At 48.3% G+C, this 25090-nt stretch overlaps 7 protein-coding genes across 7 annotated transcripts; 4 read left to right on the top strand and 3 right to left on the bottom strand.

The window, feature by feature from the left end:
• Positions 1-3883: 3883 nt before the first annotated feature.
• On the top strand, positions 3884-5282 carry ATNIH1004_002008 (uncharacterized protein; the record flags this gene model as incomplete). The annotated part of the gene is made up of 3 exons (XM_033566703.1): positions 3884-4063; positions 4115-4445; positions 5008-5282. The coding sequence occupies 3 exons, from the start codon at positions 3884-3886 to the stop codon at positions 5280-5282; spliced, it is 786 nt and encodes a 261-aa protein (XP_033420702.1).
• A 4533-nt stretch (positions 5283-9815) lies between these two features.
• On the top strand, positions 9816-10369 carry ATNIH1004_002007 (uncharacterized protein; the record flags this gene model as incomplete). The annotated part of the gene is made up of 2 exons (XM_033566702.1): positions 9816-9818; positions 10133-10369. 2 exons carry the CDS (start codon positions 9816-9818, stop codon positions 10367-10369), a joined length of 240 nt encoding a protein of 79 aa, XP_033420701.1.
• A 1939-nt stretch (positions 10370-12308) lies between these two features.
• Positions 12309-12693, bottom strand: ATNIH1004_002006 (uncharacterized protein; the record flags this gene model as incomplete). The annotated part of the gene is made up of 2 exons (XM_033566701.1): positions 12309-12557; positions 12622-12693. The coding sequence occupies 2 exons, from the start codon at positions 12691-12693 to the stop codon at positions 12309-12311; spliced, it is 321 nt and encodes a 106-aa protein (XP_033420700.1).
• A 2219-nt stretch (positions 12694-14912) lies between these two features.
• ATNIH1004_002005 (uncharacterized protein) lies at positions 14913-16074 on the bottom strand (the record flags this gene model as incomplete). Its single annotated transcript, XM_033566700.1, has 2 exons — positions 14913-15944; positions 16015-16074. 2 exons carry the CDS (start codon positions 16072-16074, stop codon positions 14913-14915), a joined length of 1092 nt encoding a protein of 363 aa, XP_033420699.1.
• A 1447-nt stretch (positions 16075-17521) lies between these two features.
• On the top strand, positions 17522-22270 carry ATNIH1004_002004 (uncharacterized protein; the record flags this gene model as incomplete). The annotated part of the gene is made up of 10 exons (XM_033566699.1): positions 17522-18082; positions 18179-18461; positions 18796-19004; positions 19343-19487; positions 19568-19753; positions 19812-19911; positions 19961-20422; positions 20449-20781; positions 20832-20932; positions 21657-22270. The coding sequence occupies 10 exons, from the start codon at positions 17522-17524 to the stop codon at positions 22268-22270; spliced, it is 2994 nt and encodes a 997-aa protein (XP_033420698.1).
• Positions 22271-22742: 472 nt separating this feature from the next.
• Positions 22743-23653, top strand: ATNIH1004_002003 (uncharacterized protein; the record flags this gene model as incomplete). Its single annotated transcript, XM_033566698.1, has 2 exons — positions 22743-23165; positions 23246-23653. The coding sequence occupies 2 exons, from the start codon at positions 22743-22745 to the stop codon at positions 23651-23653; spliced, it is 831 nt and encodes a 276-aa protein (XP_033420697.1).
• Positions 23654-24244: 591 nt separating this feature from the next.
• ATNIH1004_002002 (uncharacterized protein) lies at positions 24245-24828 on the bottom strand (the record flags this gene model as incomplete). The annotated part of the gene is made up of 2 exons (XM_033566697.1): positions 24245-24591; positions 24714-24828. 2 exons carry the CDS (start codon positions 24826-24828, stop codon positions 24245-24247), a joined length of 462 nt encoding a protein of 153 aa, XP_033420696.1.
• Positions 24829-25090: the final 262 nt, after the last annotated feature.

The raw sequence follows: 25090 nt of genomic DNA, 5'->3' as shown, positions 1-25090 counted from the left end.
CCTGCCATGCTGACGTGAATAATGAGAACAATCCTCGTCTGTTGATTGCTAGTCCATATCCAATGTTGAGCATCTTCTGAGAGTTGACTGAGTGACTCAGGCACACCGATTTATTTTGGAATCACTGAGGTGTGGATTGTGTCAAGATACTTAATCGAGATGTGTTTGACTTTTGGCTGTCGACAACTTGTGTGAGTTTGGCACTCAAGAATGCTATTGTTCCTCCAAAGCAGGTCAAAGTATTCTTGGTTCGTTTGTGTTTAATTTCGTCGAGGATCACGCCGGTTCCATTTATATGACGGAACGAATCTTCGACAAATATAGTCGGCCGTCCAATTCCTTGCTTGGTATTCGAGGAATGGAAAATTCATCAGGCACCTTGTGTGACCTATATTCTAAAAGAGTCCGGAGCTGATAGACCAAAACCGCCCATACGGAGGCCAACACTCACACAGTGCATGAGAAAAGTTGTACAGAACAGTGTGGATACTGCACTCTGAGCTGGGCAGGCGAATTTGATAATTAGAACGGTCTCAGCTCTCTCATAATATGAGATATATTCTCTAGTTCCGATAAACCCATTCGATAAAGCATGGGGTGATTGAATAGGCTGCATCCTGAAGAGAGAATATGCCAAAAAGTCACCATTTCGCGGAAGGATACTGTATTGCACGACAATTTTCAGATGAGATGCTGCAGGCAACATCATAGATTCTGGTGCCAGGACAATTTGATATTTAGCAACCTAGTCATGTAATTGTTATGGAAGGAACCCGCAGAATAGAAAGGCATACCAAATAAATTCCAAAAGTGATCAAGGCTACTAATTAGCCAGGTAAATCTCTGAATTATTGAAAAGATGTATTGCTTAATGCGGAGGTGTATTCCGGATTGAATATCATATAAATAAGATAATAAATGGTGTAGAGGTAAGCAAGAGGTTATATGCGGGCAGGAAGGACGGTTAGAGTTAGGAGCAGGTAGGAGCAATTTATAAGGGAAAGGAAGTTGAATGTAAATAATAGAGAATAAATGAACGGAATAACGGCCAGGTGAATTGTCATGCATAATCAATAAATTGAATTTCTTAGAGCAATGATGTCCTAACTAGGCTGTGAATGCTGCCCTTAATATCCAGTAGCCAAATAGCAGAAGTATTACCCCCATTTTGTTCACATCTCCTAGTTATGTATCAGCGGAACTAGTCAAGTCCAAAGGAAGTCGAGTAATAATCATCCATTGCTTGGTAGATTAATGGGTGATTTGACAGCGCGACTTCAAGCTCAGGAGCAATGACTTGTTCTACATAGTGGGAGGTCTGGATTGACTGTGTGCAGGAAATTGTTCTGCCCAACCCCTCTGAGAGATATTGAGTATATATATTTCACATAATGTCCCGATCTGGACTATTCTGACAAGACTCTGTATGCACGGCAGCGAATCACTACATTTGAATATTAACCCTTTTTTCTTTCAGGTGGATTCGGCTATGGGACGCTTTCAACAATATCAACATGCTCAGTCGCTCTCTACAAATTAGCAATGAAAGATAGATATCTTAAATAACAAAGAGCTGGATTGTGGAGATAAGGCACAACACAGATTAATTGATTGGTCAATTCCCCTCATAGCCAATCATTTTATTCGGCTCTGGTTCCCCACTGCAACTCTAATTCTGACAGGTCTACTTGCATTCCCACATCGTATCTGGACACATGACCACGCAGCCTGTTCAGAATTAAAACCTGGAGTAGTGTATCTCCATTCTAGTCCTCAACAGCACACTATGTCTATTCAAATGGCTTCGCTCTATCTTCCGCCTCACCTCTCTCCGAAACGCGTTCCAGCCAGTGCCCTGGAGTCGGGCTGGTCATCGCAGTATAGCATCAGAAGCACGAAAGGAGTTTTTTGTATTGTTCCCGACAAGCCCAATTCTATTGAGATACGGAAACAGGTTCGACCGTGAGTGCCCTGTCTATCGTCTACTGCCAGCTTTGAATAATAATGCACAGGAAACACCTCGAAGCAGCGAAAGGACTTGTAGCATCTGGAAAACTTGTCGTAGGCGGTGAATTTCCCCTTTTTCTTCTTCGGTGAAGATTAATATTACCAGTAGCTAACACTAGATAGGGCTATGCTTGAGTCTCATCCCATGGAGGGACAGTCGATGTCGTTCAAGGGTAGTATGCTCATTTATACCGGACGCAGCTTGAAGATGTCCAGGAGATGATGATGAGTGATGTATATACAACAAGTGGTGTTTGGGATGTTGAGAAAGCCCAGATTATTCCGGTGTGTTCTCGAGAATTTACAAGTCTGATTGTCGTTTAATATGCTAACGGTAATTAGTTTGTTTCTGCTATTCGCGAAGCACTTTCGTGATTCTTCTGATGGCTCTGAGTTTCTCTAAGCATTTGATAGTATTAGTGCTTGTGCTGTGGATCCCTACTGTGCATATATTTGTCCAGCTTTGCTGTTTCCTGAATCCAAGTAAATAAACGGTGGAGAAGCAGCCCATGCAATGAACCTTATCCTACAGTCCATGAACTGGAAGAATATAATTAAATACCTCAGGGAATCATCTTGAGATCGCATTGGCATAGCACGTATAAATCGATGGCTATTAACTCACCATCAGGTGGTGGACCCGAGCCTCGGGTCGCGGAACCGACAAAAGTCCTATAAATGCGCTGCCGGAACAGAATTAAATCCGTAATCACGATCCGCCAATGTTTATTGTTGGGTTTTCGTCCTGACTGGGCAGAGGCAAGGATACGTATCGGAATCTGAAAGAAACGGAGAATGTGTCCTCAACACGGTTTCGAGAACATGATCGTGGCCGTGAATGTGGCGTCGATCGATGCGCCGTATGGGGTGTCGGAATGGGACATATTAGGCCTTTATAAGGCGCCCACCACGACCGTCAAACCAGCCAGGGTCCAGGATCTGTGTTCTCGATCGAGGGCAAAGTGGTCGACATCAAGGAATTCACCGATCATGTACAACCCGGCATGAGTATTGCTTCGTTGGTGCTTATCAAGGAACTCGGTTTTGGGTTCAGGAGGACGCGATCAACAAGGAGGGTAGCCACATTGATCTTGACAAGCTGCGTCCCTTTGGGGTCAGCTTGAGGGATGTCATACGGTCGCATCACGTCGACATTTGAGTTACCCCGGAAACAATGGCAGATGAACAAGCGAATAGTGAGCTTCTGACTCGGTTGGATGGGTCGAGAATGAATAGATGATGTCTGCTTGTGGTGTGAATAATTTTTTTTTTTTTTTTTTACATCTCGCATTAGCTGCCACATATTTGGCATTGGGTGCGGTATTTGTGATTGGAATAGACCTGGATATATTGTTTTAGAGTTGCAAATATTTTTCTTATGTATCTTTATGACTATGGAATATACTCGTGGTTATCTCGGTCAAAATAAGGTAAAAATAAAGTAAGACGCTCCGTCCAAAAAAAAATTAAAAAATTAAAATAAAATGAAATGAAAACAAAAGATGGACAATTGGTTTCTAGTTATGTGGTAGGGACTGGCGATCATCTCGGCGTACCCGGATACTGAACTTTCAAATACCTGATTGATTGCATAGCAAACAATAGCGCTTATTAGGCCATATCAATTGGCTGTTATTCCGTTGGGCATCTTTTTCCAGACAGATCTTTTAAACAGTCTCTCCTGCGTCTCCTATATGCGTTATTTAACTGCGGCCCGATGTAGCCCCCGAACCCTCTGTAGTTTTATGGCGTGATGTCGTTGGAAGGGCGCGCAGCATGACGGCTAACAGCGTTATGATGAGATACTTAAATTCCTTATCTATGTAGTTGTATCTCTTTTTCTTTTCCATCTTGAAGAAAGCAACTTCTACTAGAAATGGCGGAGCAAAATCGAGCGCCAGCGGACAGTATCACAGTCATCCACGCTATTGAGGTAGATGCTGGACCATCCCAAGAGATCTCCCCTAATGAGAGCCCCGTCGAGGCTCATGATCTCCCAGAACACCTAAAATTCCGCACAAAGCTCCGTCTCGCCGCTATCCTAGTCGCAATCTATGTACAGCACCCCAGTCCGAGCCACAATGGCCCAAGTGACTAAACCCTCTAGCTCGTTCTCTTCGTCGCAGCATTCGATCAAACTATCATTGCAACATCCATCCCAACGATATCCGCCTCTCTGCACTCCGCCTCGGGCTACACATGGATCGGTGGTGCGTACTTGCTGGCCAACACCGCGGCCGGTCCACTCTGGGCGAAATGCAGCGATATTTGGGGTCGCAAGCTTGCCCTCCTATCAGGAGTTGCCATCTTCGCCGCAGCTAGTATAATCGCAGCGATGAGTACAAGCATGGCGATGCTCATCACTGCGCGAGCGCTACAGGGCACGGCAGCCGGTGGCCTAGGCCAGATGGTGACGATTACAATCTCGGACGTCTTCAGTATGCGCAACCGAGCATTGTTTCTCGGCTTACTCGGCGTGATGTGGGCAGTCGCAGGGTCGACTGACCACTAATTGGGGTGCATTCACACAGTATGTCAGTTGGCGGTGGTGTTTCTGGATTAATCTGCCAGTCTGTGGATTTGCGTTTGCTCTTTAATTTTTTTCTTTGACGTGCATAACCCTCGCACGAAGCTAAGCGATGGAGTTAAAGCTGTGGACTGGTTTGGCACGTTCTCCATTTTCGGTGTTACCCTTCTCCTTCTCGGATTAGACTTCGGCGGCGCAATATTCCCCTGAACAGTCCGAAGGTTATCTGCTTGATTGTGGTTGGAACACTCATGATCGCGTTCTTCCTCTTCAGTGAAAACGCCCAGCCAAGTATCCCCTGATGCTACTCGGGCTTGTTCAAGAACTGGTCCAATAACGCGGCCTTTTGGCTGCATCGGCGCACAGCATGGTCTCCATGGGCGTGAAGTATTACCTCCCGCTGTACTTCCAAAGTGTGAAGCAAGCCTCGCCTCTGCGAAGTGGTATTCTAATCCTACTAACTATGGTCATAGAAGCGACCATGGATATCATAGTTGGTATTCTGATCCGGCAGACAGGTCGATACAAGGAGATCATCTGGGCTGGAGTTATAATCATGACGATGGGAACAGGACTATTCATCAGCCTCCAAACTGACACACCCATAGCCAGTATTATCGGGTTCCAAATCGCCAGCGGCATCGGCATTGCATTTTTATTCCAGTTACCCATGATCGCGGTTCAAAACACCGTCAGCCAGGCCGACACGGCAACAGCAACGGCGACATTGGGTTTCTTCCGAACCTAGCCACATCATTGTCCATTGTACTGGGTGGTGAAGTATTCCAGAAAAGCATGACAACACGACAGTCCTTCCTGATTGACGCAGGTGTCAGCGAACCTGTCCGCCAGGCCTTATCCGGTAGGCAAGCAGCGGCACATGTGGACATCGGCAAGACCATACAGGACCCAGTGCAGCGTCATGCAGTGCAGGACGCTTTTGTATGGAGTATCAGGAATATGCTTATTATGTATACCTGCATCGCGGGATTGCGATGATAGCGAGCGCTTTTATGAAGCAACTGAAGCTGAGGACCGAATACACAGAGACGAAAAACGGGAGCCCAGCAGTTGACGAAGTAGGAGACTACAATGTGAGACTGGAAGATTGGGAATAATCGTTGACTATAAGAATACGGAATTATACTCTGTACTTTGTGCCTGGAAAGCGTCTGCTACCATATGGAGTCTAGACCCACTGGCTGGATGATCTGCAGAACGCGTGTCTTGTGCGCAGTGCAGTCTCAATACATTTTTTTTTTTTTTTTTAGATCCATTAACTATGGGCTGCATAGTTTAGTCAGGGTCTGCTTTTAATCTGTCTTTATAGGTCTTGCGTAACATTGTTGCGTTGTTGTAACCCACAGCTAGTGCATTACAGGGATGATGCACTGCCCTAAGCACTCCTTATAATTACTATCTAGTTTTGGAAACGAAATGAAGCTTAAGTGACACATGAATGGCAGGAAATAGTCAGAAGCTTGACTTAATTTTACCTAGGCCTCTCTGAGCGTCTTTGACATTTTATGTCTCATCTCTATCCTGATTTAGCGGCTTTACAACTTTACACTCGGCCATAAAACTAAGCCCAATATAACACATAATACTTTAGAGACTATTAGTGTAATCTCGTTGGTGGTAACACTGCCCGATCAGGTCAGGCGCATCACTGAGTGAGCCTGGAGCAGGCCTTGAGCGCCGCAGTCTGCTCACTGAGTGGGCAGTGAGCGTTCACGGAGCAGCCTGAGCCAATCACCCCACCCAGCGCCACCTCTCAGTCCCACTCGCCGCTTTTGAGATTTCTATAAGAATCTCGCCCCTCTCCCGACCAGTTCAACACACTTCTCCTTCCCAAACGTCCCCTTTCCACTCCTGCGAGCTCACTCACGCCGCAGCTAACCGCGCTGCTGCCTAACACTGCACCCTTCAGGCAGACCGATGACCCCAGAAATGACGTGGCCTTGAGAGGCGATGTCACCATGGCTGTCTGTACGAGTCACTATTTGTCCGTACACGTACTAGCCCCATCTACCACGCACTTTGCACGGTTTCCTTCACATTTTGTCCCATTCCTGCCGCTTCCACAAAGGTCCAGACCTGGATACACGAACGAAGTTGATTTTGTCGAATTCCCCGCCTCCCTCGTGATCGACCCTCAGGCTAACCTCGGCATTGCTGTGCTCGATGGGTAATCGCCCGACACAGCCCATCACGCGCGTTCCTGGACGTCAGGGATAATCGGCGTTTGTTGACTGATTCCGTATGGGAGATGTTATTACTCCTTTCTTTCTTACATTTTTTTTCAGAAGAAAAAAGGAGGGAGAAAGCAAGGGTCTACAAGCATGGTTTACCGATCATTTTGGGACTTGGGTAGTGCCCCAATAATCGTGATCATGTCTTGGCTATGTTAAAAACGGATATCGATCAGTCCGGCCGCACCAGTCGCGTCATCCTCATCGAGCCTGCTTGGACTAAACAGTTATGCAGTTAGCTGTGGGTATTGCCGCCTAGCATAATATATACGTCGGGAGTGATGTCTCTGCAGGCTAAAAGAAACCCTTTCATTTGATGCATTACCAGTGGGGTTACAGTCAATGACTGGTTAGGAACAGCCGACATTTGTATTATCACCGCTGGTATCGGAGCGAGTTGTACACATAACATCTGACATTGACTGCGCCAGCCGGTGACAATGTTATCGTTCTTAAAACGGTGCGGGAACAGAGCCCACTAACACTGGCATAATTGGGAACCTGATTCGCACAAGTTATGGCCCAGCTGGGGAGTCAATCTCTTCGTCAGATCGGTCAGTCAAGTCCTCAACTGGCTCTCACTCTGGCCTACGGCAACAGGCACAGTGGCATTTCCAGAGTCGATCATTTCTAGAAAACACTCTATGCCACTCTCCACTATCCTAAACGTTGGCCACTACCTTGTCGCAATATAGGGCTTCGCTGGTGCTGCACACCCCAACCGCCAAGACAGAAAACAGCAGGAGTTTAATAAGTTGGTATAGTTCCATTTTCCACGAGTTGGCGGAACTGCTCTGAAGCCTGAAGGGCCGTTTCGATGCCGCTATCTTCTAAGCGTAGTCGATCTTCAACCTCCTCGGGCGTATTGTTCAAAATCTCAGCCAAAAGTCTGATTGTGATAATCACAGACCCAAACCCCTTAACTAATAGTTTCACAACTGGTTGACCCTGTTGGGGTGGCATTAAGTTGCTGTAATTTTCGAACTCGAACCAAGTCGACGTCCTAGGTCCTGTCTCTCTCCAAAGTGTCACTTAATATTCGCCGAAATAACATGGGCACTTTTCTTACCTGCGTTAAGAATTTTACCTCTAAACACTTCAGATTAATTATTATGCAAGATCTGGTGGGCTTCTACAGTGGAGAGCACGCGATTCAGGGTCTTTATAACTCAGGTTTCGTGGTACTTTTTCTTGTATATGAGGCATTTTAGACCATAGGCAGGTATTATTACGCGTCATCCATTAAAGGCTATGCCTAAGATTACCTTCATATCATCCAAGGAATTACATATATAATAGCACTTTTTATAAGCCTAATATCTTAACATGTCAATAGGGCCTAAATCTATCATATATAATAATACAATGGCATATATATATATACTAAGCCTGATCCTTGTAGGATTTCCAGTTCATTATATTTCTGTCAGGGCTGAACCCGTAGAACCTATGGGATAGGTTATGTACAAAAAGGAATCGTTGAAGAAGGGAAGAAAGGAAGAGGAAGATGAGCGGTAAACAAACAACGTTGAAAATCACGTGATATGGATCCAGGGCCGATGGCCCAAAGGTCACCAAAAGCGGACAGTAGGGACAGCAGGGACAATAAGGATAATAGGGATATTGGCCCGAGAGGTCAAATGGGCTCCAGCCCGTTACAATGTCAAAAATACATTTAAATACAGTGGCATTTAAAATAATCTTGTATTATATGTCTATAAAAATCTTAAAAATTGTGATAAATCTACTTGGCCGGGTAGATCAACCAACAGGTCAGCTAGGTAAGATAGTAGAAGGAAATATCACTATATCTTATGCCAAGATATATTAAAATTAATCTTTGATCTCTTCTTCGAATAGATCAAGATAATATATAGAACGCCCACAGATAAGGTAACGATACAGTCCATGAGATCATGACAATACATCAACGCGTCATTAAGATACTACCATAGCTTTGCGTCACTCGGCTTATCGATAAGGATTCAGGATTGAGCCTGGCCGATTCTCGGCCTATCCTTCACAAAAATTCTAATTAAATTTTATTAGCATTCTAAAATATTCATATATCAAGGAATATTTCTATTTTTATTATACTCTATGTTGTTAAAATATTAATGTAAAGGGCTGGAGCTCCTTTGACCTCTCGGGCTAATTACCCCGTTGTCCCCTTTGTCCCCTATTGTCCCGTCCCTACGGGGGCCCTTTTTGGCCCTTTTGGCCCCATGGCCCTCGAGGACCCATATCACGTGACTTTTCATTTTCCACTTTCTTCCTTGATTCCTTTTTGTACATAGCCTATCTTATGAGTTCTACGGGTTCAGCCCCTGACAATTAAGGTCATAAAAGTGTTAATTTATACGCAGACAGAGGCGTGTAGCTCGGTGGTCTGCGCAGCTCGGTGGTTGGTCACGTTAAAAGGACGTAGTTACGTAAAAAAAAAAAAAAAAATAAAAATCTTTCTAGACCCACAAGTCCAGGAACGGAGGTAAATGCCAATGTGTCATGCCAAGGACCAATCGCTATCAATTTACTGGGTTCAGCAAGTACACAGCCTCAGGAAACAGCAGATACTGGCAACAGCTTAGGCGTTGGATTGAATGTAAATAAGTCATGCGGAGTACGTAGTAATAAAATAATGAAGCGAACCTATTGGTATTCATAGTCTCATGATATAGAGGATCGAATTGAAGTCTTGGAGGATGTTATGCGTGGGGGTCGGTAACGAGCTGAATGGGGCGCTACGGTGCGAAAGGGAGTGTCTATATAGGAGAGAAGATAGAGCCACGTATATTGTAGAATCCAATCGCTGGCCTTCAAGAGTTCAGGCCCGCGGGTGCGAATATAAACACTTCGCACCTGACTAAGCATCTTAGCTAAGGATCTAGCTATCGCGCTTCCGAGCGCTCCTAACACTATCTTCCTCTCCAAGAGGCTTCGCCCTCGAAGCCTTAAAGACTGTAGTATGAATATATGCGTTATGATGGGTAATGTGTTATAGATTCCAATCCCTTTGAGTCCTTCCCATAATGGTTTGTGCGGTTGATCGATGTTTGGTACGATGTCTTGAGCTTGGGTGAGTGTAGGTGTGTTTTCGCAGGTAGTCGCTCCATGGCAACAGTTCTGCTTCATTCACTGCAGTTTTTCGCCCGTTTGAGCTTAGTTCTGTTGTTGACGCTGAGCTTTTTGCTTCCTCTCTCTCTTCTTTTTTTTCTCCTCTTCTCTTCTCAAACCACCAAACTTTTTGCGGTACGTGCGCACTCTTCTGCCTCAGCTAATAAGGGTAACGGCTCCTCCAGCGCTTTCTCGCATGTTTTGAGCTTACTAATATGGGTGTTTTTCGCAGATGGCTCGCCGCAAAGCTTCGTCGCCTCCATCGGGAGAATCCGCCCCACGACGCCGTCGCCTTCTCCGTGGAGTTCGTCCTCGTTCATCCTCTGAAGACGATGTCGTTTTCACACCTGCGCCCCCGCTCGGTTTCGCCGGAATGGGAGGGATTTCCATCCTCCCTGCTTCGGCGGAGCCGGACGGAGTCGAATCGCCCTCTCCGGACGTGTCTGGTAAGTCCGGTGCGTTTATGTAAGGTAATATTGCTAATTTGTGCGAAAGTTTCATCGCCCCTTTGTCTCCATCGGCGGCTTCGGTCGTCCAGGTGCAGACTACCCCTGCGCCGGTCCATGTTGATACGAATGGTTTGCCTTTGGCCCAGGGGGTAGTCCCTGGTGCCACCGTTGCCTTGTTCGTTTGGAGCGAGATGCTGCGTCAGCGTGTGTTTCTTGCCAGGTCGTTTAAACTGTGTTTATTGTACTGGCCAGCGACACCCTTTGTGTCGCTCCGGAGGTTGCCGCTGGTCCTTTGGCTGTTTCTATGGTTACTGAACATCGCACGTTTGTTGACTTCCCCAGTTCGTCGCCCTGCTGCGCAGGAGAGGGCGGCTGGGCTGGTAAGGGAGTATAGACGTGCGGTTCGAAAACCCTCGAATACCACGCGTGGATAGCAGTACATCTGTGCCTGTCCCTGAACGCACTCCATCGCATTCGCCCATGGCTCCTGTTCCTGCGACTCCCAGTCGCCTGGGTCGTTTTGTTGATGCGGTCCTTTCCCCTTCAAGGGTTGAGTTGTCTCTTTGGGTGGGAGGTCGGTGTTATTGGGCCGTTGCGCCATCTTGTCTTAGTTAAATAGAATGCTATTTTCCTTTTAGCCATGTAGCGCGTACGTCGTCGGGTAACAGGTGCTGTATTAGTAAGCCAGATGTCCAGGGCTTCAGTGTCTTCGACGTGCGATCTTGGTTCCCAGGTATCGTCATCAGGTGGATAGCCCTTCCATCGCACCAAATAGCTTATGTTACCACTCTTGTCGCGTTTTTCCTCCAGAATTTGATCAACTTCCCACCCTCTTCGCCATTAATTGGTATTGGCGGGGTCGGCTCCATTGACCCGGTCGTTCATGGTATGGCTCCAACAAAGACACGTGGAAAACGGGATGCAGACGGCGATATTTTGGTGGTAGCTGAAGCTTGTACGATTGGTTTCCCATGCATCAATAATGGAAAATGGGCCTAGCTGGCGGTGGTCTAATTTCGCATTAGGTCGCACTGTAGAGACATTCTTCGCCCGTAGCATGACTTGATCACCAATCTTGAATTGTCTGTCGATCCGACGCTTATTATATTGCCTTGCCATGGCTTTTTGCGCCTTTTCAAGCGCATCCTGACCAAGGATCGCTTTTCCTTGAGCTGTGTTGCGCGCTCCAACGCTGCTGGCGCATGGCCAGTGGGATCAGGATCGACATTGATTCTCAGGTTAGGACGAAGCCCATCAATGCTTCATGTGGGCTTGTCTTTGTGGATGAATGAATCGCAGCATTATATGTAACTTGTGCCATTGGCAGCCAGTCAACCCAATCATCTTGCAAGAAACTCGCATAGGCTCGCAGGTAATACTCTAATGTTTGGTTTTGGCGTTCTGTCTGACCATCTGTCTGCGGATGAAACGCAGTAGACAGTTTCCGCTTCGATCCTAGGGCAATAGCACAGTGTCGACCAGTAGCTACTGGTAAACAGCGAGCCCCTGTCCGACACCCATCGCTTTGGATTACCAAACATGGGTACCACCTTTGATAAACCAAATGTGCGAGTTCTGGCGCCGAGATATCCTTATTGCAAGGAATATAAAGTGCGAACTTTGTTAGGGCATCCACAACCACTAATATCGCATCATAACTCCCCTGTGCCCCCTGGGCTGGCAGATATACTCGGTGAACTGGGCGGTAGTCCAGTAATAAAAATCAAGAGTCAGCACTTCCCCAGGCTGCTCTGGCACCGGCAAAGGCTCCAGCTTGCCATAAGGTGCGTGTCTATGCACTTGAATTCTTTGACAAATATCGCAGGTTTTCACATAATCCAGCACATCGCCACGCATACCATGCCAATAGTATTTGCGTTCGACGGCTTCCAAGGTGCGTTTTCCTCTAAAATGTCCTCCCCTGAGGATCATCATGATTTGCTTTCATAATTTCATGTGTTACCGCAGGAATTCTGGGTACATAAACGCGACCTTGGTACCTGAGTAGGCCATTTTCGCCAATTCCCCAGGCCGGACTGCCATAGTCCCCAGCTTGCGATCAACTTTTCGCTTAATATCGCGTACCTCGCGATTCTCTTGGTGCAATTTGCACAAATAGTCCACCATGGACTCCTCAATGCTGGAGTAAGCTGATTCGGATCCAATACCTTGCGGACATAGATCCGTGGCACCCAGGTGTCTAGAATTCTGGTAACGCCGGCAGCACAGTCCTCATCCACGGGTGCGTTCTTATCCACGTGGGCATGCATACTCCCATGGAGATATGCGCATCAGAGCTCATTTTATTTAATTGTTTGGACCCGCCTTCGGTGTCCAGCGCCATTATTCCCGCCCATGCGGTTTTTAACTCATTGGGTGCGTCATCCCAATGACTTTGCCCATGGCCAATTTCAACTTTGATCGCAATGTGGGAAGCAGTGACGCATCACTTACTTCATCTGCGCTCGGCAGATAATCTGGCCTTCTACTTGGCGCATCTGCAGGGTTCTTTACCCCAGGTCGGTGCTCAATATGAAAATCGAACGCGCTCAGAACTCGACCCATCTCGCCTGACGTCCATTAAGCCGCTTCAATGTGGGCCGCATGAAACCGCTTAGGTTGGCATGGTCAGACTTCACCACTATTGGCTCCCCGCCCTTCGAGGTAATGTCGCCAAACTTTGAATGCTTCAATGATCGCTAACAACTCTTGGTCATGCGTATCATACCTGCGTTCAGAATCGGTCATCTTTCGTGAGAAAATGCCACAGGATGCCACTCGTTATCATCCTGTAATTGGGAGATTATCGCACTTATAGCGAAACCAGACGCATCTGTCTCTACCCTGGTCCTATTCCTAGGGTCATAATGAGATAGCAATGGTGCGCTCGAAAACGCACTTTTTAGTTTATTAAACGCAACTCTTGCGTCCTCAGGCAGCTCAAGGCGCTGGTTCAAGAACCATTGCCTTTTGCTCCTCCCCCTTGCTCCCCTCGGGTGAGCTGGGTCAGCGGCAATGCAATGCGGGAATAACCCTCAATAAAACGCCTGTAAAAATTTGCAAATCCCAGGAATATCATGATCTCTCGCACGGTTGTTGGCTCCGGCCAAGCCTGGATGGTAGCCACACGGCTTTCCTCCATCTGAATGCCCGAAGGCGTGATATAAATCCCAGGTATTCCACACTTTTCACATGAAATGAGCATTTGCTCAGCTTGGCGTATAGCCCGAATTGTCGCAGTCTCTCCAAAACTGCGGTAACATGCTCACATGTTCCTCCTCACTCTGCGAGTATATAAGAATGTCATCCAGATAAACAACACAGCAATGGTCTAGTAGGTTGCTTAATGCGCGATTAATATAGGACTGGAACGTAGCTGGGGCGTTGGCTAGCCCGAATGGCATGACAGTGTATTCGAAGTGACCATATCTTGTGCGAAATGCAGTTTTCCATTCATCCCCTTTTTAATTCGGATGCGGTGATACGCGTCTCTCAGGTCAAGTTTGGTATATATCTTAGTACAGCCAAGCGATCCATAGTCTCGCTAACAAGTGGTAAGGGTAACGATTTTGACAGTAATCCTCGTTCAAACCGCGGTAATCCACACAGAGTCGCAGTGTTCCGTCGGACTTCGGTACAAAGATAATAGGTGCGCCAGCTGGGCTTTTCGAGGGACGAATCCATCCCTTTCTAGCGCTGCTTCAATATATCTGCGCAGAACTGCGAGCTCACTTTCGGACAAGGGGTAAATTGGTCGGTATGGGGGTTCCTTTCCCGGTTGTATATCAATTGCATGGTCGTGGTCTGCATGCGCAGGTAGAATCCCTGCATTTTCCTCCGAAAAGACATCTTCGAACTCCTTTGTAGATTGCGGGTATTCGCACTCCTTCGCCGATTGTCGCAGAACCCACACGGATTTCGACCTGGTTATTTTCGGTTGTGGATACGTACGCTGCGTAGACTTGTTTTCCTCTCTTAAAGTGCGATTCACCTCTGCTTCGTTGATTATCTCGACTTCTTTCTCCGGAGGTATTTTCCGGTATTCCCATGTTCCTAGTTCCCAGTCGACGTTTGGGTTCGCCTCTCTCAACCAAGGGTATCCTAGAATCGCATCATAATGGTCCATATCAACCACATCGAATGTTCTTTCAATCGTTCTACGAACACCGTGGCAATCTTGGGTGGTTGCCCTCAGCCTGTAGCGTCCGTAGCAACGGATGCGGTGACCATCTAGGGCCACTATCCTCCGCGGGCCTATTGCAGGCTCCGGGAGGTGCGCATCTGCGAACCTTCGGCTGATAAGAAGGGCTTGACACCCCGAGTCGATTAACGCACAAGTTGGAATAGTGCGCTCTTGTGCTTGCAGCTCAACCATAGTCTCAATGGCATTATCTTTTGGATTTTCTTCCTCTAGGCCCAGAGCCGCAGCTGCTCGCATCACTGGGCCACCTAGTTTTTGCCTGGTTGTCGTCCCTTCTCGCACGTTTGGGACATTGAGGCGCAATATGTCCCTTTTCTCCGCAGACATAGCATTCAATATCAGGGTTATGCGACTGCTGTCGCTTATGACCTTTGGGACCTATTAGAGTTTCCTCTAAAGGCGCGATTGTTGCCTCTCCATGGCTTTGTCTGGGCCCCGTTGACTGGAAGGTTGTTGTCTTTCCGTGTTGCCTGGGTCGTCGTCCGGTGTCGCATAGCTAAGCTGTGTTGGCTTCTCCTATTCTTCGCTTGCGATATTTCCTTGCGTCGACCCGGTATGGAATCTTCAATTGTTTGGAGGTGGGCGATATAGCCTTCATATGTCTCTGGTTCGTTGGGGTATTTAAGCGCTTCATGTCGCAGGTCTTGCTTGACTCTTGTCCGGAGGTGATCCTTTCGTTGATTTTCTGTGTATGCTTCTGGGAGCTGAACTTCCCATTGGTTAAGGTAAGCTGCGAATTCCCGCATCGTTTTGCGATCCTGTTGTCTGGCGTCATGGTAGCGTTGGCTCGCATCTCTTCGCAGGTTAACAGGGTCGTTTAATTGGCGTAGTAGAAATTTGCGAAAGTCCTCCCAGGTAGGTTTATCGGCGACTTCCTCCTCGTGTTGCCTCCATAGGCGGATAAATGTTGCGCATAGATGTGCCGTACCTTCCACCACTTTCGTCGTATCATTAGTAAAGTAGTAGCGATTTCGTTCGAAATGGGTTTCCATGCGTGCGATAAATGTCTGATATTCCTGCATGTTCTTTCCCATGTATTCCGAGACATGTGCTGGGGTGCTGGCGGTTTCAATGCGTGCGTGGGCTCTGGCATAGGCTGGGGTGCGGTTTCTTGTGGTATTCCATGGTCGGGTGTGCTTATATTGATTCTGGCCGCGAAATTGTTGCACTTCGGTTTTCTTGATGCGTTTCTCATAATCGATAAGCTCTTGCAATGCCCTCCTTTTATTTTCCATGCGTAATCTCTTGAGTTCCTGCTTTTGTTGGCGTATCTGGTCCCGGAGTTCGGCAAATTCATTATCCGATGAAGAATCGTTTGTTGTTGTGGACCCAGTAGCCCCTTTTCGAGGGCTATCGCCTTGCAACACAGCTGTTTCCCTCAACTGTTTCTTCAGCTGGGCCCGGATTCATCGAAGCATCAGGTTGTGCTTGGATAGATGCGGTATTCTCTGAGACGGGGTTGACAGAATTCTCGGTGTTTCGGGTGACTTGGGAGCCAGCACGCTGCACGCGTCGAGGTGCCATAGTGCCCTTTCAGCGGGTTACCGTTGGGGTGAGCGATTAGAACTGTTATGCGTGGGGGTCGGTAACGAGCTGAATGGGGCGCTACGGTGCGAAAGGGAGGTCTATATAGGAGAGAAGATAGAGCCACGTATATTGCAGAACTAATCGCTGGCCTTCAAGAGTTCAGGCCCGCGGGTGCGAATATAAACACTTCGCACCTGACTAAGCATCTTAGCTAAGGATCTAGCTATCGCGCTTCCGAGCGCTCCTAACAGAGGATCACGTAGTATTACTCCGTACGGCTATCTGCAACTTATCCTAGCTGAGTATGATGCGATTGGATGGATCGAACAAGCAATTTGCTGTGCAGGTGTCTGAAGAAATACAGCGATTGGCTGATAGGAAGGAGGTAACCAATAGTAAGACAGAGCCTATCAGTTACATGCCGATCTTGTACAGAGTAGGTAATTGAGCCACCACAGGATAGAGGTGGAGAAATATTATATCCACAACCATAGACTGTTTTAGGGGTAATTGAATAACAAAAAGCAGTTCGTCAGGTTAACTATTTAAAGATAAGCAATTCCAAATGTGAATGTAGTCCCATGGTTTGTTTCCCCCACCTCGTTCTGCCTTTTAGTACATTACCCTGATCGGCCTCCGATGGAGAGCTTTTATTTTTCCCGCTGTCAATCCCGTCACGGCATGCATATGAGCTATTTCTTATATTGATTATTCTTATCCGTTGATTCTGCTGCCTGTGTCATCCCATGGACTGTTCTCAACATTTTCTTCTCATTGCTGATGTATGGATACTATCTTTTGAGCTGGCCAAATTTTGGTAGCGGTGATACCCTAGAAAAAATTCTGATTTTGGATTTCATTTTTCTTAGGTCGTCAATATTTTGCCAGTGGCCTGTTAGTGCTTTGAATTTTAAGCTCTACCTACGCAGTGTGTCGTCTTGGTCGATACAGAGTGTATAATGATAGTACGCAAAACTACGGGCGTTCTGGTTGCAGTGGCGCTGCTGGTCATTTTATTTCAGTACTGCATCTCGGGCTGGGCGACTCGTCGCTAGATTCACCCTCATTTTATCATAATGTCTTCAGTCAAATAGAGAATGAGACCGATTATTGGGACTGGGAGACCTCCACTCGCTTCAGGCGCCCGGACACCGCTGCGAAACTCAACGTTAAGAATGATAATATCTGCGACACATTCCCCACTCACCTTCTCTCACGCATTCAAGTAGTTTTGAAGATCGGATCCTCGGAGCCGATGGATCGCCTGACGACCCAGACTTCGACAGTCACTGGTGCATCTCGAACCTTATTATCGTTTCCGACCGCCGGTCCGAGCTGAACGGACACCATGTATATGATATTCTTGCCACACTGCCGGGATCATACCATGAGAGCTCCGAGGACTTTCAAGCATACGATTTGATGCAGAGGGGTAAGTCAATCGATGCGGCCCAAGGTTGGCGACTCGATCGCTTTAAGTTCCTCCCCATGGTTGAATTTCTCGTATGAAATGAACCCGACTGCCGAATGGTTTGTCTTCCTCGAGTCTGATACCTACTTTGTATGGGATAATTTGTTCCGTCTTCTGGACCACTTTGATCCGTCAGTTCCTTTGTACTTTTGGATCCCCGTCACCGGGGAAAGAAGACCGCGGCAAGAGAACTTTTTTGCCTATGGTGGGGCAGGATTCGTACTTTCGGCAGCTGCAATTGACAAGTTGGTTGCTCGGAAAATCGGGTCGCATGGCGAATATATCGAGTCGCCGTTGAGCAAGCGGTATGAAGAGCTGCTGAAGGCTGATCCTTGCGGGGATTCGGTACTGGGGTGGGCACTGCATGAGAGAGGAGTGCAGCTGTCAGGGCTTTGGCCTATGTTTAACCCTCATCCTCTCCACGGGATCCCATTCGACAATGCATATTGGTGTCAGCCTGTTATCAGCATGCATAAGTCGTTGCTGGCAGATATGGAGGCGTTGGTGAAATGGGAGCATAAACGGGATCGAGAGGTATGTAGTGGTACATTTCGATTGAATCATAAACGACTGACTAGACTGTGTAGAAACCTTTACTATACGCCGATTTGTTTGAATACTTGAAATTAGGGGACCATGGAGCGTCAAAATGACTGGGATAATGGAGATTGGGGCGGATTCCAGGAACCCCGGAGTCAGCGGCTCACAAGTCCGTCGAGAACTGTCGGGAAGCATGCCATAAGCACACCGCCCGTCGCTCATACACCTACGACCATGCAGGGCACTGTGTCTTTGTACCAACCATGCGACTCGGAACGGCAAAGCCCGCGACTGCAGACGTGCAGCTATCTGCTGGTTGGGACCTTGAGAAACTCAAGAACTGGAGAGCTACTCACCCCTGCGAGAAGCCATTGTGGGTGAAACCAAGCACAACGCGAATATTTTAGAACGGATGAGTGAAGGGAACGATGATAGACGCTTTACATATGATACCAATAACACAAATGGATTAATATGGATACAGTCGTTAAACTGAGCAACCCCGCGTTGGGGAAAGCTCATTATGATTTTATACTGTACGGAGTAATTCCGTCGCCTTTCATTCGCCCAGCGGAACCAGATTCCGAGCTTGGTCCTCGCAAGGACTTTCCTAATTCGGCAAGAAATACGCCCCCGATAGTACATAAGGAAGTAGAGGACGTCTCGATCTGCCAGAATATACCTACCATAAACATAATTCACTGCAGATAATGGCCCCCATCCGCTTGCAATCCTCACGGAGGAGGAGACCAACATCGCCCGCGATGTTGTCGTCTCATGTCATCCCAACACCGTCATTGACTTTCACGAGATCTACTTGTTGGAACCTCCCAAGGTCCAACTGAGTGAATTTCTCGCGCTAGAGCACGCAGGTCGTCTAAGCCCGACTACCCTCGTCCTGCGCGCATGGCCCTGTGTCAGTACCGTATTATTGGGTCCGATAAGATCCCATCATACGAAGAGGCCGTAATTGACGTGGAAAACCGAAAATGTGTCAAGCACAAGGTTGTGGCGAAACCAAATCACGCAGCCCTCACACTGTATGTCTGAGTCAACGTCGGGGCGAAATACCCCGAGAAAGACTAACTAACATGTCATAGGAGCGAATTTGACATCCTCGTGGAGCGATGCTTTGCCTCCCTCTGTTCAAACAAGCTCTAGCGGAGTTCGACCTTCCTGAAGGCTTCGAAGTTGTCATCGAGCCTTGGCCATACGGTGGATTGACTACCCGATGAGAACCGACGATACTTCCAGGGTTTGTGTTTTGCTCGAGACGCAAGCAAGAAGAATGACGATGCCAATTTCTACTCCTACCCTCTGCCTGTTATCCCTGTAATGGATGCGCACACCCAGGAAATCATCCGGGTTGATCGTCCCGCTACGGGAGGCAAGGGAGAAGGTCTACATGACCAGACATTCAAGAGGGATATTATCGGACACTGCAAAGCATCTGATTATGTACCGAACTGCTGCCCCAAGGCACACGGAAGGATCTGAAGCCGTTGAACGTGGTACAACCTGAAGGGCCGTCATTCCGGGTTACAAACGAATCGCTGGTCGAGTGGCAGAAGTGGAGATTCCGCGTTGGCTTCAATCCCCGTGAAGGAGCCACTATTCATGATGTTTGGTATGATGGACGTAGTGTCATGTACCGGTTGGCTATCAGTGAGATGGTACGAACTGCCTCTTATCAGTATTGATGAATCCATGCTAACCAATGCAGACCGTGCCATATGCCGACCCCGTCCTCCATTCCACCGTAAGCAGGCCTTCGACTTCGGTGACGGCGGTGGTGGAAACATGGCGAATAATCTGTCTATTGGGTGCGATTGCTTGGGTGTCATCAAGTACTTCGACGCCTTCGTGACTCAGTCGGACGGCACGGCAAAGAAGCTACCGAATGCCATCTGCTTGCACGAGGAGGATAACGGAATCGGCTGGAAACACTCCTAATTGGCGCACCGGTCGCGCCGTGGTGACCCGCAACCGGGAACTAATCGTGCAATTTATCATCACGCTGGCCAACTACGAGTACGTGTTTGCCTACAAGTTCGACCTTGCAGGTGGCATCACCGTGGAGTCGCGCGCAACTGGTATCCTGAACGTGGTCAACATCGACGCCGGCAAGGTCAGCGAATACGGCAACGTGGTCAGTGGAGGTGTTTTGGCCCAGAATCATCAACACATCTTCTGCGTTCGCATCGACCCTGCCGTTGATGGTAGCGATAACTCCGTCGTCGTGGAGGAATCGCACCCCGTGCCTATGAACGAAGTCACCAATCCCAACGGCAACTTCTACCAGGTGACGAACGACACTATTCAGCGTGCAGGATGGTTAGACGCCGCCCGGAGTTGAACAGGACAATCAAAATGGTCAACCCGCATCGCATCAACCCGATCAGCGGCAAGCCAGTAGCCTACAAATTCATTCCTCTAGCAACGCAGCTACCGCTAGCAGACCCCAACTCGATCCAGGCCAAGCGCGCTCAGTTCGCGCAGCACCATGTCTGGGACCAAGTACCGCGACTGGGAGCTGTACGCCGGAGGACGGTACACACTGCAAAGTCAGCAGGAGATTGGCGGAGTATCGGATGCGGTTCGACGCGGAGATTCAGTGGACGACACGGACGTGGTGGTGTGGAGTTGCTTCGGAATCACACACACAACCCGCGCGTGGAAGATTGGCCTGTGATGTAAGTTCTCCATACATGCATGAATCTACTATGATTGTAACATTAGACAGGCCTGTTGAGACTTTCCAGCTCATGATCCGACCTTCGGATTTCTTCACGGCGAACCCCAGCGCTGGATGTGCCGTCGGACAAGAACGCCGCATCCAAGGTGGTTGGCGGGGAATGCTGTCGCAATGCACATATGTAGAGGACTACCTTGGCGATTTTTGTAATTTACACTATGATTTACGACTGTACATTGAGATTTGCAAGCGATATTGTACATATCGAGAATGATAGATATCTATCACTCGGAACAGTTCAGCCACGATAACGATAGTGACCACGATAAGATACCGGTACAAGAAAGATAAGCGGGCGTTTCCGCATCCGACCTCGGATCTTCGGAATCTGAAACTCCTCCGCCACGTTGCATTCAACCTGCACCGATTAGACCCCGGAAATTGCTATCCAGTGGAGCTTTGCTCGCATTATGGAGTAATATAATCCATTTTATGGCCCCAGTCAGACCTACCATATGGACATCGGCACGCCAAAACGAGGTGGACACGCGTCGGAACTGCCTCGGAGCAAAAACGAGCCAAATACACCCAGGTTGCCTGGTAAGTGCTGTAGCTTCCCGATCCCCTGCATATCCATGGCTCGCAACTGTGCAAACTAATGAAATTCTAGTAACGAGTGCAAGCGAAGGAAACTTAAAATGCAGCGGAGATCCAATCTGTGCACGATGTGCGCGCGACGATATAGAATGTGTGTACACGCCGAATGCGCATGCGACGAGTAACGCTGTGGAATCTGTAGGAGAGTCCAAGGATGATGGGTATTTAAATAATCCCGGGCAGAATTTTGGTTTATCATCATTGACGTCACGATAGACTCTCGACTCGATTCCGAACAGTCGACTACCAGATTGAAACGCTTCGGCATGAGATGCGCGATGGCCGCTCGTATACGCCGGTTGGAATCCTCATCTAGTGGAAGCGTTGCGAACAGCGCCATTCCCACCTCCGGATCAACTATCTCCACGCCGTCGAATAATGCTGGTCTACAGCGGATTATGAACCGGCCTCAGTCGCCGTCGTATGTTGGCCCCACGAGCGCAGAGTTCGGTCTCATGGCACGTCAAAAGTCTGTCGACGATAGCGATGGGGATGACTTCGCGTCCACTGCAGCGGCTAGTCCTGTCGCGCAGTCGGATACAGAGGCGATGTCGAGCGATCCGCTGGGATGGTTGGGATTGACGGAGGCGCTGCGACTGGTGACGGCGTATGAGAATAGCGTTGGGCTGATGTACCCGTGTGTTGATCTGGATAGTGTACGTGCGTATGTGGCGGAGTATTATCGGACTGATGGTCGGCCGGGACCCGCGTCCCCTGTTGCCGTGGAACAGGACTGGTTCTTTGCGCGAGATGTCGAAGTGTTGAAGATTATCCTGGCTACGGCGTTGTTAGTGGAATCGCATGGACGCAGCGAACGCGCGGCATTTTAGCTGATAGTGTTGAGGATCGGTTTGCGGGGCGGTTGAAGATCGCGGAGGTTGATATGAAGGAACCACTCATTTTAACTTTATTGGTTCGTTAGTCGGGTGGTCTGTGATGAATGTCTGCTAATGTGAGGTGCAGTCGATATTCCACTCGTACCGTGATGACGAGGTTATCTCCTGGCGTCTCATCGGGATGGCTGTCCGTGGATCCATGCAGCTCGGTCTACATTGTCAAGAGACATGGCTGAGAACAGGAGGAGTGTTCCCCGGAGAACTGCAGTGGAGATGGGCTAGCCGGTTATTCTGGTGTATTTACGTACTGGACAGAAAAATGGTCATTTGGTACTGGGTTACCGTTCGCCATCCAGGACTCAGACATGGACACTAATCTTCCTGAGCCGGGCGATTCCACGCCGTACCTGACCTGCATGATTACATATTCGCGATTGAGCACGAAGATCTGGGGACTTGTAGTGGGATGGCGCAGTCGCCTCTCGTTCCGCCACTTCGGGATTATTGCTCCTATCTCGACTTCCAAGTCCAGCAATGGATTCAGTCGATTCCGCGGGAGTTACGTTTCGATCCATCGGAGCGTGGATCAGGCTCTGCCCCTCAAACAGACAACGTGATGATGCTACAGGTTCTGCTTGCCCTCCAGGCAAATCAACTTCGTATCCTCGTGTACCGACAGAACTTGCTATCTGGAGAGAGCATCGAGACCAATGTCTCTGGGGCTTCGGTTGCCGTCGAAACGGCTAAGAGCACCGTCCACATGCTGGACTACTTCTCACGGATTTCGAGATCTATTTCCAGCGTCCAGAGCCGTTCAATTACTTCCTTATTTCTGGCCCTGGCGGCACTATTCCTAGCTGTGTTACATGCTCCTTCACAATTTAGTCAGGTGTGTCGTCCGGAATTCTACGCGGCGGTCAACATGGTTCGAAATCGTCGACCAGGGCCCGGACTTCTAGACGGTTACAGAAGATTATCCGGAGCTTGAAGCTGATCAGGCTGAATCTGCCACCGGGACGAGACGTACCATGCCATCAACGAGAACGAAAACACTCTCAACAGCATCGAATTGCCCAGTCAGCTTCATTACCAACGGCTACCCCTTCGGCCAACCCTGTCTCACAACCGAATCAGCAGCAGCAGAATCCTGCATCTGCGACACCCACACCCGCAGGTAGCGGCATCTCTCTGGTCCTTCTCCCTGCACCTACGATGACCGACGATCATGCTCGAAATGATAATAGCTGCGAGGACCTCACCAGTTTCTTTGAACTAGCGGGTGGTTTATACTTTGATCCTCGAACGGACCGAATGACGGGCTGGCTACGGAGACAGGAACCGAGGGGATTGCATTCCAGGCGGAGGAAGAAGCATTGACGAAGGTCATGGCTGGTTTACTCTAGCGTAGCTAAATACTGCTCTCTGCATTGAAGCCGTAAAATGGTTCATATAGTGCACTGAATATATATAACTTAAATTTTATCCATACTCGAGCTAAACAACAGGCCAGCCGCTTGAGAAATCGATAGTGTTCCATCCAAGGAATTTCTGACCATCTCCATAGCCAATTCTCGTATCGACCTAGTGATAGTACAGGACAGGACCTTTTTCAGGGTCAGTGAACACGCCCCTGGCCAGTTAGCCTTATCTTCACTGTTCTCATAAGGTGAACATACTGTTCTCCAGGTCCATAAATATTCTCCTGACTTTCCAGTACAATCGTTCCCCCTCCATTCGTGCACGCGATATCATTAGGGACCCACCTACCCATAAGCTGATCTTTCTCTCACTTAATCGAAAAAAAAGACAAGAAAAGAAGAAAAGCAAAAAGGGAAACTCACAAACCCACCTGTCGGACTACTCGATCGACACACTCTAATCTTATACTCCTCCCCCTGCGCCCAACGACCCCGATCATATCCACAGCAAATCCCCTCTGAGAAGAACAAATAGTAATACCCTCCCTATTTATACAGAAACGCACCCCTCAACGGCGTGGTCTCCATTAGGATCATATACGATATTATATGCCGAGGACGACACCTTCATAGCGGTGGAGTCCATCTCCACCTGGTAGATGTCAGTCCAGAAGGAGCCAAAATTCAAGTAAAATACTCCATCGTTGAAGAGATTTGCATCAATGGCATTATAGGACTTAGACGAGTCAGATCGAATACCTGTGGCGCCATGCTCCGTCCATGTGCCCGCATCCATGGTATCAGACGTGGCGAGGCCGATGGCCGAGTTCTGGGATCCGAAGACCGAGACAGAGTAGTAGACGGGTAGACGCCATTGATGAGCTGGACGTCTGGGGCCTGGATTGATTAGAGGTTTGTATGCGGAGTATTTATCTGGAAGGGAAGGTAGAGGGTACCCAGAGGTCGTCACGACCGTCTAAATCAATCGATGAACCATTCGGGAGCATGGGCCCGAGTACTTCCCATGGTCCTTCGATGGATGAGGAAGATGCATGAGATATTGTTGCCTGTTGAGAAGCGGAAGTAGACACCGTCGGACTCTCGCTGGATCAGACCTGATCGTGGACGTTGCATGCCCGGAGCAGATGCCTGGATTTACATAGCCGTGGACTAGAGCTGATAGAGAAATGGATATTAGGGATAGAAAAATATGCATGATGAAATGGTATGAGTTGGTTTGCGGACCAGTATCTCTGGTTGCCTTTATATGCGTTGATTCTGAAGAGGGCTGGATTCCACCAGGAATCCCATTTTTGTGGAATTAACTGAACCTGCGGAGGCCTGGAGATTATAAGCTTGGAAACGTTGTATCCGGTGGAGAGCTAGGAGTTATGTG

The sequence above is a fragment of the Aspergillus tanneri genome (assembly GCF_003426965.1).
Source record: "Aspergillus tanneri strain NIH1004 chromosome Unknown AapTan_11_pilon_pilon_pilon, whole genome shotgun sequence".
Taxonomy (NCBI): Eukaryota; Fungi; Ascomycota; class Eurotiomycetes; order Eurotiales; family Aspergillaceae; genus Aspergillus; species Aspergillus tanneri.
The sequence above is the reverse complement of the archived record's forward strand: the minus strand, read 5'-3'. Positions and strand labels throughout refer to the sequence as shown.